The sequence below is a fragment of the Phacochoerus africanus genome, chromosome 4 (genome assembly GCF_016906955.1).
Source record: "Phacochoerus africanus isolate WHEZ1 chromosome 4, ROS_Pafr_v1, whole genome shotgun sequence".
Taxonomy (NCBI): Eukaryota; Metazoa; Chordata; class Mammalia; order Artiodactyla; family Suidae; genus Phacochoerus; species Phacochoerus africanus.
Window position 1 is genome coordinate 26,219,565 of NC_062547.1, and position 16,453 is coordinate 26,236,017.

Here is a 16,453-nt window from a genome sequence, read left to right on the forward strand (position 1 = left end):
TGTAGGCCAGTGGCTGTAGCTCCGATTCAACCCCTAGCCTGGGAACCTCCATATGCCTTGAGTGCAGCCCTAAAAAGAAAAAACAAACAAACAAACAAATGGAATCCAAGGTTTGATCTACAAAGGCCATAAACTGGCAAAGCATAAGAAAAGAATATTTAAAGAGAGAGACAGTGATTGGGTGATTGTTACCTCAAAGGGCCAAGTCCAGTTAAAATGGAAATGGGTCTCACGGGCTCCCTAATTTATATGGACTACCACCTGGGGTTTCCAGCCAGGCCTCTTCACAACGGAAGGCATGCCAAGGAAGGCAGGTGGACTTCCTCTCCCACCTGGCCCTCTGGGCACCTTGCTAAGACAGGCCAATCACCAGGTCTTGCCTGGGAATGTGACAGCCATCCCCTGCCAGAACAATGCCAGTAATTCTTATAGTCACAATACCTTCTGGACCTCTCTCCTTCTTCCATTGAATAACTACGGTCAGAATTATCTAGACTACTCCTCTAGTTCCTCCATTGCTCACCCAGCTCCTGTCCCCTCGTTTTAGTGCTACCCCACTACTCTGATCCAGAAACTTCCAGGGAAACCACGAGGACCTTAAGTACTTGGGACCCTTGGTTCTTCCTGGAAGGCCTTTCAGGGAAGACATCAAAACACACTAGGAAGAACAAGGGGCCTGCATTAATAGCGGTGTACCATAGGAAAGTACACAGGAATGAACCTCTCTGAGCCTTCCTTTTTACATCGTAAAATAAAGAAAAGAATATCTATCTGCTTGGGTTTGGGGAAGTTCAAATAATACTACCATAGGATGTATCTGGCTAACAGTAGCTGCCCAACAAGTAAGTTTTACTTGTACAAGTTTCAAGGTAAACTTTGGATCTCTAGCTCCTGACAGAAACATGAATTCACTCAAGTTCACCTCTGAGGCTCCATCATTGCTTTGCATCATGTATGCTCCCAGCCTCCTTCATGGCTCCAAAGGGGAAACTTCCCTTGTAAAACAGTATCTTCTGCTTATCAGGGTATCACTGTCTCTGTTCGCAAATTACTGACCTCGTACCCCGTATAAAACCCACAAGACACTTTATTCTCAGCTTTCAGCAACTGAAATACTAATTCAAGCTGACTTAACAAAACTACTTTCTGTAAGCATTGCTTTTTTATAGAGAGGCAACTCTAGGGAACAAACTTTCACTGATCAATGTTAAACATAGTGGGATCTTTCAGAGGGCCTCACACTCTATTTCTCAAATCAATTCCGGATTGGTCTAGCTCTGCAAAAAAAAAGGTGAAAAGGAAGAAGTTTGCAATTCAAAAAAGATTTCAGTATATTTTACCTTGTACAAGAGCAATACAAAGTTATGACCATAGGGAAATACACACACACACACCTACAAATCCTTAGGATAGAGAAATTTTTAAGAAATCCACAAAGTCCTTGGAGTTCCTGGCATAGCTCAGAGGTAACCAACCAGACTCGTGTCCATGAGGACACAGGTTTGATCCCTGGCCTTCCTCAGTAGGTTAAGGATCCAGCATTGCTAATGAGCTATGGTGGAGATCACAGATGCAGCTTGAATCCCGAACCCTATGTTGCTGTGGCTATGGTGTAGGTGGGCAGCTGCAGCTCTGATTGGACCCCTGGCCTGGGAACTTCCATATGCCGAGGATGCAGCCCTAAAAGACAAAAAAAAAAAAAAAAATCTACAAAGTCCCGACTTCTACAGATGAATACATACATTATCAATGAGCAAATGAAAGTTTATGACATTAAGTTCTGGATTACCAGCATGAAATTTTCAGATAGCAGTGTAATAGTTTTCTAAAAACAAGATTAGGATTTTTTTTTTTTTCTAACTGAGCCAGGAATAAATTTTAGTAATATCACTCTGTGATATCATGTGACTTTTAAGAAAGAAAGAAAAGTACAATCGACTATAAGATGATCTAATCAACCACAGAGGAACTGAAAGGAAAGACATCTCCAATACAAGCTGGCATTCAAGCCCAGAGTAAGAGATCTAGGACGCATTCTCAGCTCCACTCCTACGTGTGTGACTTTGGACAAATTACATCCTCCAAGCCTCATTGGGTTATCTATGTCATGGGGATTAGTACCTGTGTCACCATTGTTTTGGTGCAGATTATATAATGTTATCAAAGCCTCTTAGTGCAAAGTTGAAGACGTAATAAGACCTCAAGAGGTGTCTGCCCCCTCCCCTCTAGTTTAAATAAAATATTTTGTAATGTTCAAACACAGACCATTATTGCAATTTCACTCATTGAAATAAATATACCTCCATGATCCCCTAGATCTGAAAGAAATGAGGGTTCCTCATTCCACTCCTGGGCATCTCTCCAGAGAAAACCATGACTCGGAAAGATACATGTCCTCCAATGTTCACTGCAGCACTATTTGCAATAGCCAAGACATGGAAACAACCTAAATGTCCATCGACAGAGGAGTGGATCAAGAAGATGTGGCACTGGAGTTCCTGTCGTGGCGCAGTGGTTAACGAATCCAACTAGGAACCATGAGGTTTCAGGTTCGATCCCTGCCCTTGCTCAGTGGGTTAAGGATCCGGCGTTGCCGTGAGCTGTGGCATAGGTCGCAGACGCGGCTCAGATTCTGGCATTGCTGTGGCTGTGGCATAGGCCGGTGGCTACAGCTCCAATTCAACCCCTAGCCTGGGAACCTCCATATGCCACGGGAAGTGGCCCTAAAAAAGGCAAAAAGACCAAAAAAAAAAAAAGAAGATGTGGTACATATACACAATGGAAGATCAGTCAGCCATTAAAAGGAAAGAAACGGCATTTGCAACAACATGGATGGACCTAGAAATTATCGTGCTAAGTGAAGTCAGTCAGACAGTGAGACACCAACATCAAATGCCATCACTAACATGTAGAATCTAAAAAAAGGACACAATGAACTTCTTTGCAGAACAGATACTGACTCACAGACTTTGAAAAACTTATGGTTTCCAAATGAGACAGGTTGGAGGGTGGAGGGATGGCTGGGGGTTTGGGATGGAAATGCTATAAAATTAGGTTGTGATGATTGTTGCACAATGATAAATGTAATAAAAATCCATTGAGTAATTTAAAAAAAAAGAAAATAAAAAGAAATGAGGGCTCCTCATTGAGAAATAAGCTTGTCTAAACTAAGCCTTTGAGAAATAAGCCAGTCAAACTAGCTTATTTCCAATGGCTTTCTTTGTTAACACTATTAATGCTTCTGGCTGTTAGAAGCACCAATAAAATACTGAAAGGACAATGGTTGGAGTTGAAAAACCAAAGACAACTTTGTGGACTGACCAAGCATTGTTTCCCCAATCTGCTACATTCTACAGAAAACACTCTACACAGCACCTTGGTCAGATTCTAGAGCTCAATAAACCAGAGAAGACCGACCAGCCAGGTCCCACAGAAAAGAGCACTGCACCGTTCTCAGTCTTACTAGGAACCTCATCAGGGGCTAAATTTAAAATGTGGCTAAATTAGTTTCTGCAAGTTCCCTCTCTCCTCCTGACCCACTTGCTGCTTTATGGTGTCAATAACTGCGCCTTCCACCCCCAGAGCAATTTACCAAGGCGCAACTTCGTGACATTTTGCAGCATGTAGGCCAGTGAAATGTCATGACTGCACTCACGGTGGTCAGGACACTAAGGGGAAGTAAAAAGGGCAGCCTCTGAGGCTTGATCAGCGAGCACCCTTTGGTAGGGGAGGGGGGCAGGCGATGGGGACAATCTGGAGATGGCGTCCTCGACTGGACTGCTGTGGTCCTTTGCAATGGGTCCCTTTGGATTTGTACGTATCATCTGGGTAACACTTCCAGAACTCTGCCCCAGCGAGGATGCCCAAAGACTCCAGCCTAGAGCTTATTCCAAGCAGGTCTCTGGTGCAGACTTGCCGCTGAGCCGCCTGGTGTGAGCCTTCCGTCTTGTGGGGCACATCACAGTAATTGAAACCTTGCATACCGCAGGACTGCATTGGCGTCTATAAATACTCACCGCCTTACTGCTGACAAACAAAACGCGGGCTTCCCACACCGCCCGGGGAAGAGGTGGTGGCATGTGACCAAAGGCAGGGGCCGACTAAAATAGGAGGGGAAACCCTCTTGCCAACCAGGGAGGCACCCTGGAGCCAATTACAGAAGCAAAGTTTGCATGTATGTGACCTGGTCTGCTCCCCGGCAGCAGCCCCTCGCCCCTCGGAAAAGCCGCAGAAGGCTGAGGATAAGAGGGTTGGAGCTGCAGGGGCCGGGTCTCCAGAGGTCCCCTGTGCTCGCATCGAGCTCGTAGGGGGCGCACAGTAGGCGCACCGGGGAAAGCCTCTCCAAATGTAGGGCGGGCGGGAAAGATGAAGCCCAAAGGGGATGCCGCCCGCGAGGAGAGCTGCCGGCCCCGCCGGGTCCCCGCTGGCTGCGCCCCGGCCCGCCCCAGTCGGAGCGCGCACCTCCAGTGGCGCTCAGGACAAAGCGGCTCCCTTCCCTGGCCTCCCCTCCCACGCCTCTCTGGAAAAAGGAGAATAGCAGGGAAAGATGGGGGTGTTTGGGGGCGCCCCAGTAGGCTCTTTAGATTTGCCCCTCAGGCCAAAGGAGAAAGAGACAAAGAAGCAAACTTTCTTTTTCGATCTTCTGGCACAGCCTGGGTCCCAGGATCGGCGGCATCCAGCGTTCCACCCCTCAGCGTTCCCTCGTCCACCCTAAGCTGCAGATACGGGGCGCGTTCCCCACCCGCTTCTCCCCCCTACCAGGGTCGCGAGCCCGGTCCTCTACGCCCACTTTCAGCGTCCAATCCGAGGATCCTCAACCACGCGGAGGTCCCCACTCGATTGTCCCTCAATTTAACACTTTCCCCGAGCCTCCTCCCCCGTGCCCCAGTGAATTGTGCCCGGCGATTTTGTTCCCAATCCCGTGCCGTTGCTAAGCCTAAGGCTCCAGCCCCTCCCGAGAGTCACCTCGAATCGCGCACACCCGCAGCTCTCCTCCGCCCCAGACTCCACGCGCCCAGGGAAAAGTTTCCGGTCTTCCCGGGAAAGTTTCCTCACCCAAGAGCAATCAGCGACCTGGATGGCTCTCGCTGCCGCGCTCTGCCCAGACCCCTGTCCTCCCTCCTCTCCCGGCTCTGCCCTCGGCGGGGTCCTGTCCAGCCTCAGGTCCCCTCCGACGCGGGTCCACAAATGAAGCGGCAGCGGAGCTCCCGGAGCCAGGCTGGTGACACGTTTCCCTCCTCTCTCATCTTACGACCTCCTCCTCCCCCTCCTCCTCCTCCTCCTCCCCACCTCCTCCTCCCGCTTTTCCTGTCCTGTCTCATCGCTTTAGTTTCTCTCCAACGGGCCCCCATCCCACCCCACCTCACCCCATCCTCTTCTCACCCTGCTAGGAAGGGGGGAGGGGGGAGGGGGGCGCCTGCACTTACTTACATCCACTTCAACAATTTCAGGAAATCCAACTCTGTAACTTGAAAAGCTGGGGAGGATGCAACAGGTCATGAGAGCTTGGCGCTGCGTTTCCCTCACACAGATCTCTCTCTCTCTCTCTCTCTCTCTCTCTCACACACACACACACACACACACACACACACACACACACACACACACTCTACAGAGACGCCAAAGGAGTAATTCTAGGACTCACCAGAGGACTAGTGTCTGGGACTTGCTGCTGTTTTAAGGAACAGTTCTCAGGCCAATTCCAGGAGAAGTTTTCAGTGCATTAATAAAAATATAATTCCATTGAGGTCTCTCCCTTAGATTTGCACAATTCTTTTAAACCTCCTCAATTCTCTAACCAGCTGAAGGTTTAGTGCATTGGAGGGGCCTTTCAAGTTTGAAACGGGAGAAAACCAACCAATCCCAACATTAAAAACAATGTAAAATTATTTTCAACACTGTTTTCTTGCAGGTGCTAAGAATTTGATGCAGCTGTTTTCAGGACTCATTGGCTTGCATAATTTCACCCTATGGTTGAGCAGGAAATACTTTACTAATGCTGCCCGTTCACACATCACACTTAGGCTTTGAAACCACAGTGGCATTTGCTGAAAAAAAAAAAAGTTGTCTTTTTATGTCACAACTGAGAAAAAAATTTTGTATTTATTTTGATCACTGTGACCTTACAAAACCCCTAAAAGGGTTGCTGGTCAGAGTGTGCCCAAGGGGACTTTCATGGACGCTCTGGTGCTCCTCTTTTCCAGTGATATCAAATAAAGCTGAAGTATTCTCAGCAAACCCCAGGATGCTGAAGAGACTTTAAATCTCATCCCAGGAGCTCCTGTTGTGGCACAGTGGTAAGGAACCCAACTAGTATCCATGAGGACACAGGTTCAATCCCTGGCCCCTCTGAGTGGGTTATGGATCCAGTGTTGCCATGAGCTGTGGTATAGGTCACAGATGTGGCTCAGATCTGTCTGGCGTTGCTGTGGCTGTGGCATAATCCAGTGGCTGCAGCTCCAACTTGACTCCTAGCCTGGGAACTTCCATATACCAAGGTGCGGCCCTTAAAAAAAAAAGAAAAAAGAAAAAAAAATCTCATCTCAGGAATCATGTACAACAAAAGGGACTGGACAAAGCACATGCCTGGGAAAGAAAGCCCTGAAAGAACAGTGATTGGCGAGGGGACTTGGGAGATGTATTCAAAGCAGCTGTGCTGAGCGTGTATGGGCCAAAGTCTGGAGCCAGAAGGTCAAGGTTAGTCAACCATCATCACTCATAGGTGCAGGATATTAGCCAAGTTACTTAACCACTATGCCTCAGTTTATTCCTACAAAAATGGGAATAAAAATAGTAGCTATCTCAGGGTTGTTATGAGGATGTAATGAATTCATACAGACAAAGCGCTTAGAAGTTCTGCTGGGATTCAACAGATATTAAGCTATTATTATTATTATCCTCCAAGTCTAGGAGGTAAAAAGGGAGTCTTTGTTCAATGAGACCTACCCTATTCAATCTATTTAAAACTGTCACTCACTCCTCCCTCCCAAGCCCCCTCATTCAGCTCTACTTTATCTTTTTTCCATTGCATTTATCATCTTGTAACATTTTACATGATTTTTTTTTTCATTGTCTCTCCCAACTACCTCCTGCTTCCAGGCTAGAACATCAGCTCTACAAGAACATGGTTTTGTTCTGTTCACGGAATCAGCCCAAGATTCTAGGAGAGTGCCTGGCACATAGTAGGTACCCAGTAAATATCATATGCATAAATCTGTGAATAGATTCACTAGGCAGATTCATACTGTGCTGACTGCCTGCGGTGGGCTGGGCACTGTGCAATAAGAGAAAACTTCATCAGCAAGCCTGGCCAAGGATGAAAGTGGCACCCTCTGAGAGAAGGACACTCCCCAGAAAAGAGAAGTATTCACGGTGTAGGCAATGCCAACTTGATGGGGACATCATAAAAGAGTATTCTAGGGCTGGAAAGGAGATTTAAAGAGGTTAAAGTCTCTTTTAACCATAACAATTGCTAATTTTGTGAAGAGAATTTTCTTAAAATAAGAAGTAGGCAACATTTTTATGCAAATCAGAGCTTCACTTTAAGGACCATTAATACCGATATATTATACTTGTCACCACCCAGAGTTTTATCAAAATTTAACTAACAGAGTTCCTGTTGTGGCGCAGTGGTTAATAAATCCGACTAGGAACCATGAGATTGCAGGTTCGATCCCTGGCCTTGCTCAGTGGGTTAAGGATCTAGCGTTGCCATGAGCTGTGGTGTAGGTCACAGACGCGGCTCAGATCCCAAGTTGCTGTGGCTCTGGCATAGGTCAGCAGCAAAAGCTCTGATTAGATCTGTAGCCTGGGAGCGGCCCTAGAAAAGGCAAAAAGACCACAAAAAAAAAAAGAAGAAGAAAAAATTCTAACTAAATGTCAGTGGAACACTGACTTTTCTTATTAGGAAATAGAAATTTGTGGAGTTCTTGTTATGGTTCAGTGGGTTAAGAACCTGACTAGTATCCACGAGGCTGCAGGTTCTATCCCTGGCCTCACCCAGTGGGTTAGGGAACTGGCATTGCCGCAAGCTGAGGCGTAGGTTGCAGAGGCAGTTCAGATCTGGTGTTGCTGTGGCTGTGGTTTAGGCTGGCAACTGCAGCTTCAATTCAACCCCTAGCCCAGGAACTTCCATATTCCACAAGAGCAGCCATAAAAAGAAAAAAAAAATAGACATTTGTTAGGAGAAACCAATACAGATCATTCTATTTAAACATTCATTTATGGAGGAGGAAATTCTAGTTCTTTATTAGATATATCAGGTACACAGCTTACCGTGGCCACAGCCTCTGAAACAGAAGTTGCTCCAATCAAGGTTCCTGCTGAAAGGGTAGAACTTGGGCAGTCCCAGTGGGCTACAGATGCAGCCAAACTCTGTGACAATCTCCTTTGAGAAACTCTGGCCTGAAAAGGTACACTGGGTCAATCAGATTCGATTTCAGGAATGTTTTACACACACACATACACACACAGCTATTATCTAGAAAAAAAGCTGAAAGGTCATGACTTTATCTGAACTCTAGATTCTAGAAACTGCAGATAGGCTGCTTGTAGACTAGCTAGATATGTATTAGATCTATCCTGTTTGAACCTGATGATGTCAACATTTTCTAAATCACTTGTCAATGAGCAACAATCAGAAAATTTCATGCAAAAAGATGGATTCTCAGCTTGTCTTGAAACATCTGGCATTGTCCATGCTGCAGGCCTACACAGTCACAATTAGCTGGAGCTACAGTGTTTCTCTCCTGTTAAACAGGATGTGCATTTTCAGTTTGCCACAATCCCACTCCCTACTCTGCTTCTCTTGTTCTCAGCCTGCTTCACCAACTTCCCAGCCACCCCAGTGCAGCTAGAGAAGGGGTGCTGGCACATGGTCGGGGGCCGGAGGTGTGAGTAAAGCAAAATTATGCAAGAGGAAGGCATAGCTTCAGAGGTTATTTCTCCCAGCATGAGAACCCATTTATAAACAAACTTTGCTGGAAATTGCATCGTTTGGCTACTACTGAGGAAAGGGAAGCTGGGGGCAGATACGGAGGGAAGTGGGCAGCTAGACAGGGAGAAGCAGAGGCCTTCTCTGGGGCTGCCTTGAGACCAGAGCCACTATCCAGCTCCTGTTCTTCCAGAGGCCTGTGGTTCTACTTCTCCCTTGTTCCCATGACAACGCCTGCCCCCCACTCCATCCATCCTTATTCCTCATTTCTGCTCCCCCAATGCCTAATCAGAGCAAGTTCAGAAAGAGTTAGGTAACTTGTCTGAAGTTATACGCAAGCAAGGAAGAACAGGGCAGGGATCCCTGATACCAATTCAGTGCTCTTGTTCTGTGCTGTACTCTGTCTTGGTCTGATTAACTGCTTTCATCTCTAAATAATAATTAAAATACCTTCAGGAGTTCCCATTTTGGCTCAGTGGCTTAAGGACCCAATGTTGTCTCTGTGAGGATGTGAGTTCAATCTCTGGCCTCTCTCAGTGGGATAAGGATCCGGCGTTGCCACAAGCTATAGTGTAAGTCAAAGGTACAGCTGGGATCCAGCATTCCCATGGCTGTGGCGTAGGCTGGCTGTCGCAGCTCCGATTCGACCCCTAGCTAGAGAACTTCCATATGCCATAGGTGCAGCTCTTAAAATAAAAATCACTTCAATATTTACAGAATCATAGCATTTAATACCTTAAGGGTCTGCTACACAATAGATATAAAATAAATCATCTGTTGCCTTTAGGTGTTTAAGGGCTCATTTCCAGTTCAGACCTCGTTCCGTGACACCTCAAGATCTCATATTATAAAAGAATTCCAATGAAGAAAAAAACCATCATATCTTGCCATAAGTGTCCTCCTCCTTTTTATAGATTTAAAAAAAAAAAAAAAAAAAGAAGGCCTGGAAAATCCTTGATTCTTTGCTAAGGCCTGGTCCAGAGCTTGTGAGAACCACAGGTAGGTGTCCAGGCATGTGCAATGTTAGAACACATAGTTTTTCAGGTCCTCAGGGTCCAGTCATAAAATAAGTTAAGGTAGTTACTCATGATAAATACCAATCTAGCTATAGAACTTGCGTAAGCCCTCAGTATATATCCAGGGCACTGTACCATCCATAAAAACAGGACCATTTGAGAAATAAGCTCAGCATCTGATCTAATACCAGGGTGTAAAATCAGTGACCTTTGGTACAGCAGGAAGACTTAATATACAAATGAAAAATCTTGCCCTTCTTCTTAGCCACTTTTTAACTTCCACAGTAAGAAAAATTGAGAACCTTGAAGTCTCTTTTTTGGAAGAGATTTGGATGATACCGAAGAATCATTTTTGTCCTTTTCACTCTTTTCTTGATAATAATGGGCTTTTTCTGGTCTGTTGGGGTTTTTTTGGTCATTTTTGTCTTTTGGTATTGGAAAGAGCCTCTTCTTCATTCTAAAGGGGTATAATTCAATCTGAATGTATTTTGAGAATAACTTAAACGAGTAAGTTTTAAAAGTGAAAAGAACTTTCGCAATCCTGCATGAATTTTCCCTGGATAATCCAGATTTCAATTATTCTTTCTCACAATTCCAGATCAGTCAGTTGGTTGACGAATATTGACTAGTCACTTATTGGTATCAGGTACTGGGGATGCCACCGTGAACAAGAAAGGCAAAGTTTCCACCCTCAAGGGGCAAAAAACACACAATAAATATGGAAATGAACACAAAGGTAATTTCACATAATTTCAGGTACTGATCTATGCTATGATGAAGATAAAATGGGTACTAAGGTGACTAGAAGAAAGAAATGTTTTTGTCTAGAGTTATCAGGGATGGTCTCTCAGAGAAAGTAGCTTTGGAGTTGAGGTTTAAATGATGACAAGAGGCAGCCACAGGAACAGAGGGATGTTTCAAACGAAGAAATGGCCACTATGGAGGCCGTGAGTCAAGAAGAAGCCTGGCAATTTAGAGGGATACAAGAAGGGCAATATGGTTGAAGCCCAACAAATAGGTCCAAGAAATAGATCATATGGGCCCTGATAAGTCATGGTAAGAGTTTGGTCACTGTGGGAAGTTATTTGAGGGTTTTATTTATTTATTTTTGGTCTTTTTGCCTTTTCTAGGGCCGCTCCTGCAGCATATGGAGGTTCCCAGGCTAGGGGTCGAATTGGAGCTGTAGCTGTCAGCCTATGTCACAGCCACAGCAACTCAGGATCCAAGCCGCGTCTGAGACCTACACCACAGCTCACGGTAACGCTGGATCGTTAACCCACTGAGCAAGGGCAGGGACCGAACCCACAACCTCATGGTTCCTAGTCGGATTCGTTAACCACTGCGCCATGACGGGAACTCTGAAACACATTTTAAATGCAATCAACTGCCATGTTGAGACCATGATGAAAAGATATTAGAGGAAACAACATGGAAGTAAGATATTGATGTGCTCAGAGAAGGTTCTCACATCAGAGCTTCTGCATCACACAACAGCAAAAACATCAGTCACCGAGACCACAGTGTGAGTGGTGTCCTTTAAGAGTTGGGCAATATGGCAGATTGACCTAAAGATTCTCTGGCTTAGATCCTCTACCAACCAACCCTTGGTTGCAGACCCATGCCCAAATCTTCTCTGCAGATGTAAGAATCAGACTAGATACATCAACCCACTCCCCACTACCACCTCCAAAGATGCTGACATTGTACTGCCCAATGCATCTCTTAGAAGGTCTTTTGCATCCAAAGGTAATGGAAGACATTCTGGTAAAACACACACCCCAATTTTTGTGTCACAGTGTAAGATCAGCACACACGCCATCTAGCTCTGCTCCTTTAGGCTCTTCTGAGTCAGAAATGTTCCAAATATATACTCAAAGTTGTTCCAAATAAATTTTTAAAATTTTCCTCCATCATCGTAGCAGGCATATGAGAATGCCAGCCCCGATCATAGGCTTGTTAAGAACCATCACATACCCAGATTCCACAGGATTGGGTAGTGACTTCTGACAAGTGACTGGTCCTGGGAGTAGGCAGGTCAGGTGTGCCTATCAGACCATCCTCTAAAAATTCAAGTTAAGGAGTTCCATCATGGCTCAGCAGTAATGACCCCAAGTAGGATCCATGAGGACATGGGTTTGATCACCCACCTCGCTCAGTGGGTTAAGGATCCAGTGTTGCCCTGAGCTGTGGTATATGTAGGTACAGACACGGCTCAGATCTGGTGTGGCTGTGGCTGTGGTGTTGGCTGGCAGCTGCAGCTCTGATTCTACCCCTAGCCTGGGAACTTCCCTATGCTGCGGGTGTGGCCCTAAAAAGACAAGAAAAAAAAACATAAAAAAATTAAAATTCAGGAGTTCCCGTCGTGGCGCAGTGGTTAACGAATCCGACTAGGAACCATGAGGTTGCGGGTTCGGTCCCTGCCCTTGCTCAGTGGGTTAACGATCCGGCGTTGCCGTGAGCTGGGGTGTAGGTTGCAGACACGACTCAGATCCCGCGTTGCTGTGGCTCTGGCATAGGCCGGTGGCTACAGCTCCGATTCAACCCCTAGCCTGGGAACCTCCATATGCCGCGGGAGCGGCCCAAGAAATAGCAACAACAACAACAACAACAACAGACAAAAAAATAAATAAATAAATAAAAATTCAATCTAAGGTGCCCAGATACTGCATAAGTCAGCTTCACACCTCCCACAGCAGGAGCTGGCTCCACGTGCTTCTGGCTTCCTGGCAAAGCTCACACCTTCAACATGGGAAGCTTGGGCCCAAGATCAACCTTAATCCTCCAGGCTGTCATCATCATATTTGGAGTTTCCATTCCCATTTCTGACCTGTCCCAGCTCCTCCCTATTCCCCTAAGCCTCTTGTTGTGTGCTCTGAAACCCAGAGCCCATCATCAGCAAAATCCTCCTTACCTTCAACTTCTCTGAACATTCCACTAGCCTTTATACCCTAACCTTGTAGTTCTTAAACATTTTGGTCTCAGGGTACTCTCTTTTTATTTTATTTCATTTTATTTTGCTTTTTAGGGCCACACTTGCAGCATATGGAAGTTCTCAGGCTAGAGGTTGAATAGGAGCTACAGCTTCCAGCCTACACCACAGCTACAGCAATGCTGGATCCCAGCCACATCTGGAACCTACACCACAGCCCATGGCAACACCAGATCCCAGATCTATTGAGCGAGGCCAGGGATCCAACCCATGTCCTCATGGATACTAGTCGGTTTCATTACTGCTGAGCTACAACGAGAACTCCTCAGGGCATTCTTAAAAAGTATTCGGGACCTTTAGTTTGTGTATGTCGTATCTATCAATACTTACTAGATTTGAAATGTAATATTTAAATTAACTTATTGATTTAAAAATAACTATTGTAAAATCATCACATATTTTATGAAAAATAACTATATATGTAGGCATTTTTATTTTTTATTAATGTATAACTGATTCTCAACTTTGTGTCGATATCTGCTATACTATATGTATGTATTTTTAAGTCACAGGAAGAATGGCATGGTTTTACATTTCTGCAAATCTCTTTAACTTCTGGCTTAATGAAAGACAGCTGGATTCTTCTATCCACTTCTGCATTCAATCTGTTGTGTTATCACACATCACATAGCCTCTGGAAAATTCCACTGTGGACTTGGAGAGCAAGAGGGCAAATAATATCTCGGTGTTATTATGAAAATAGTTTTTGACTTACGGTTCTCTGACAGGGTCTAGGAGACTTCCTGGGGTTCCTGAACTCCACTTTGAGAATTACTGTTCTAAGTGAACCCAGGTTCTCCCCTGAGGGCCTTCCCTTCTCTGAAATCCCCTCAAATGGTGGTGATTTCTCTCCAAGACTCCTTTTCTCACTCAACTGGGAGGACGCGTGGTTGTTATCCTGGGTCCTTATCCCACTTCTGGGCCACTGTTCCTCCCTGAGAACCCCACCAAACCATCAGGCTACTCTACTCACTTCCCTCCTTGTTGTGGTCATGCCGTCTCCTGGGTTATCCCCCTCTTCCCTCGCAGCTTTAACCCCCAGTTCACTGTCACTCTCTTAGGTATTGCTCTTGAGGATTTCAACATCCATTCAATATCCACGGAAGAATTATCTTGGTAATTTCAATATTCATAGAAAGAATTCTTCCAACATTCCCCCCAGCTCAGTTCCTTGACCCCTGCTCCAATGACCTTGTCTTCCGCTCCCGCCATGGCCACTCACTCTCATGGTCAGCCTTGACCTTCTCACTTCCTGTTTCCCCCCCTTTCCACTCTCTACCTTTTCACTTCTCTCCCCCTAGTTCCCTGACTCCTATAATTCTTCAGCTCCCTAGGATACACTGCCTTTTTGTGGCTCTCAGCCCCCTTGTGTCCTCACTTCCCTCCTCATCCAGATTAGATTCTATTATTATATTACCTTCTTCGCACCCATCCTAGACTCCCTTGCCCCTTTCTCATTTCATTGCTTTGCTAAGTCAAGATTGTTCAGTCCACTTCTCCTCTATTCAGTGCCTGACTCAGTATAAACGTAGGTGGAGAAATACACACAACCACATAGTCACATCCACCACCCTGCAGGGCCCTTAGTGCCACTTGGAAACCACATCAAATGACTGGCGTTTTCAAGCTTCCACTGTCTCCAACATTTCAAAGTTTTCTTCCACATCCTCATTCTCATCTGAGAACCTTCCTTCTTTCTTTGCATGATAATATAGGAACATCTAATAACAATTCCCATAATGCTATGGACCGAATCTTTGTGTTCCCCCAAAATCATAGGTTGAGCCCCTAATCCTCAATGTGATGATGTTTGGAGGTGGGACCTTTGGGAGTCCATTAAGGTTAGATGAGCTCATGAGGTTGGGGCCCTTGTGATGAGATTAATGCCTTTATAAAAAGAGAAAGAGACCTTGAAAACAAACTTATGGTTATGAAAGGGGAAAGCAGGAGGGAGAGATAAATTAGGAGTTGTGATTAACAGATACCCGCTACTATATACAAAATCGATAAACAACACAGACTGAGTCTATAGCACAGGGAACTCTATTCAATATGTCATAATAACCTATAATGGCAAAGAATCTGAAAAAGAACATATATCTATACATCTATATCTACATATATCTGAATCACTTTGCTATATACCTGAAACAAACACAACATTGTAAATCAACTGTACTTCATCAATATCTCTGTATTTCCCTCTGTCTCTATCTCTGTTTCTGTCTCTCTCTCCAATAAGGAAAAATCATGTGAACACAGAGCAAGCCAGCAGCGTCTGAAAGCTGTGGGAAGGGCCCTTGCCAAGAATTAAACCCGCTGGTGCCTTGATTTTGGGCATCCCAGCTTCCAGAACTTTGAGACAATGGATGCCTTTTGTTTAAGCCCCTTGTTTGTTGTTCATGATAGCAACCCAAGCTGAACTGACTGACACATATACCGCCACTGCTGCACCTATCCACCTGCTGGAATCTGTAGCCACATTCTGCCTCTCTCCAATTTCTGGAGATGGACTGAATGGAGATGGAGAATCTGAGGCTAAACCCTCTGTTGTGTGACCAATTCCGTCCCCTGCACTCCCCATCTCCCAGTGAAGCAGATAGGACGTTCCCCTGTCCACATCTTACCTGTTTGTGAAGAGCAAACCCCCCCCCAAAGAGTTTTCCATATTCATTGTCTCCAATATTCCTTATCTTTTTCCTCCTTTCACCCTCTCCAACCAGGCTTTCATCGTCTCCATTCTGCTGCAACTACTCGTCAAGGTCATCCATGATCTCATGTTACATAGGAACTCATATGCTTGTTGAATGAATGAATTTTTCTTTCTTTCTTTTTTTTTTGTCTTTTTGCCATTTCTTGGGCTGCTCCCGCGGCATATGGGATGTTCCCAGGCTAGGGGTCCAATTGGAGCTGTAGCCGCCGGCCTACACCAGAGCCACAGCAACACGGGATCCGAACCGCGTCTGCGACCTACACCACAGCTCATGGCAACGCCGGATCGTTAACCCACTGAGCAAAGGCAGGGACCGAACCCGCAACCTCATGGTTCCTAGTCGGATTCGTTAACCACTGCGCCACGACGGGAACTCCGGAATGAATTTTTCAGATAATGAGGATCTCACAAAAGAAAAATCACACGTGTGTTCATGTGCACAAATACACATACACAGACAGAAGGGATGGAGAGAAGAGGGAGAAAGAATGAGAGAGAGACAGGACTTTTCTTGACCCCAGCTCCCACAAAGCCTGGCTTCGCCTTATTTCTGTGAGAAGCCTCTTTAATTCAAGAGTAGGGTACAGGTAAGGTGTCATCTGCAACACAGGTATCTTGACTGGAAGAGTCATCCCTTCTAGTATAATCTATATCTTACATTCAGTAAAGGTTTTCTTGGGGAGAAGAAGCCTAAAGTTGATTTAGACCTAGCAGTACTACTTCAGGGCAGTTCCTTAATTCATTAGACTTTCACTTGCAGACACAACCTGGCTTTCAGGGATTTTATAAAATCTAAATGAGGT

At 45.4% G+C, this 16,453-nt stretch overlaps 1 protein-coding gene across 9 annotated transcripts in view; it reads right to left on the reverse strand.

The window, feature by feature from the left end:
• Nucleotides 1-5,814, reverse strand: part of PRR5L (proline rich 5 like) — an 87,120-nt gene extending 81,306 nt beyond the window's left edge. For 2 of the 9 annotated variants that reach the window (XM_047775964.1, XM_047775963.1), the window contains exon 1: nucleotides 5,431-5,526. In XM_047775964.1, coding sequence (XP_047631920.1) covers nucleotides 5,431-5,499 — 69 coding nt within the window. In that variant the 5' untranslated portion in view covers nucleotides 5,500-5,526. Of the gene's footprint in view, nucleotides 1-4,758; nucleotides 4,873-5,055; nucleotides 5,116-5,426; nucleotides 5,532-5,644 lie in introns of those variants that run through there. The other 7 variants (XM_047775973.1, XM_047775965.1, XM_047775969.1 and 4 more) reach the window with 6 other exon arrangements.
• Nucleotides 5,815-16,453: the final 10,639 nt, after the last annotated feature.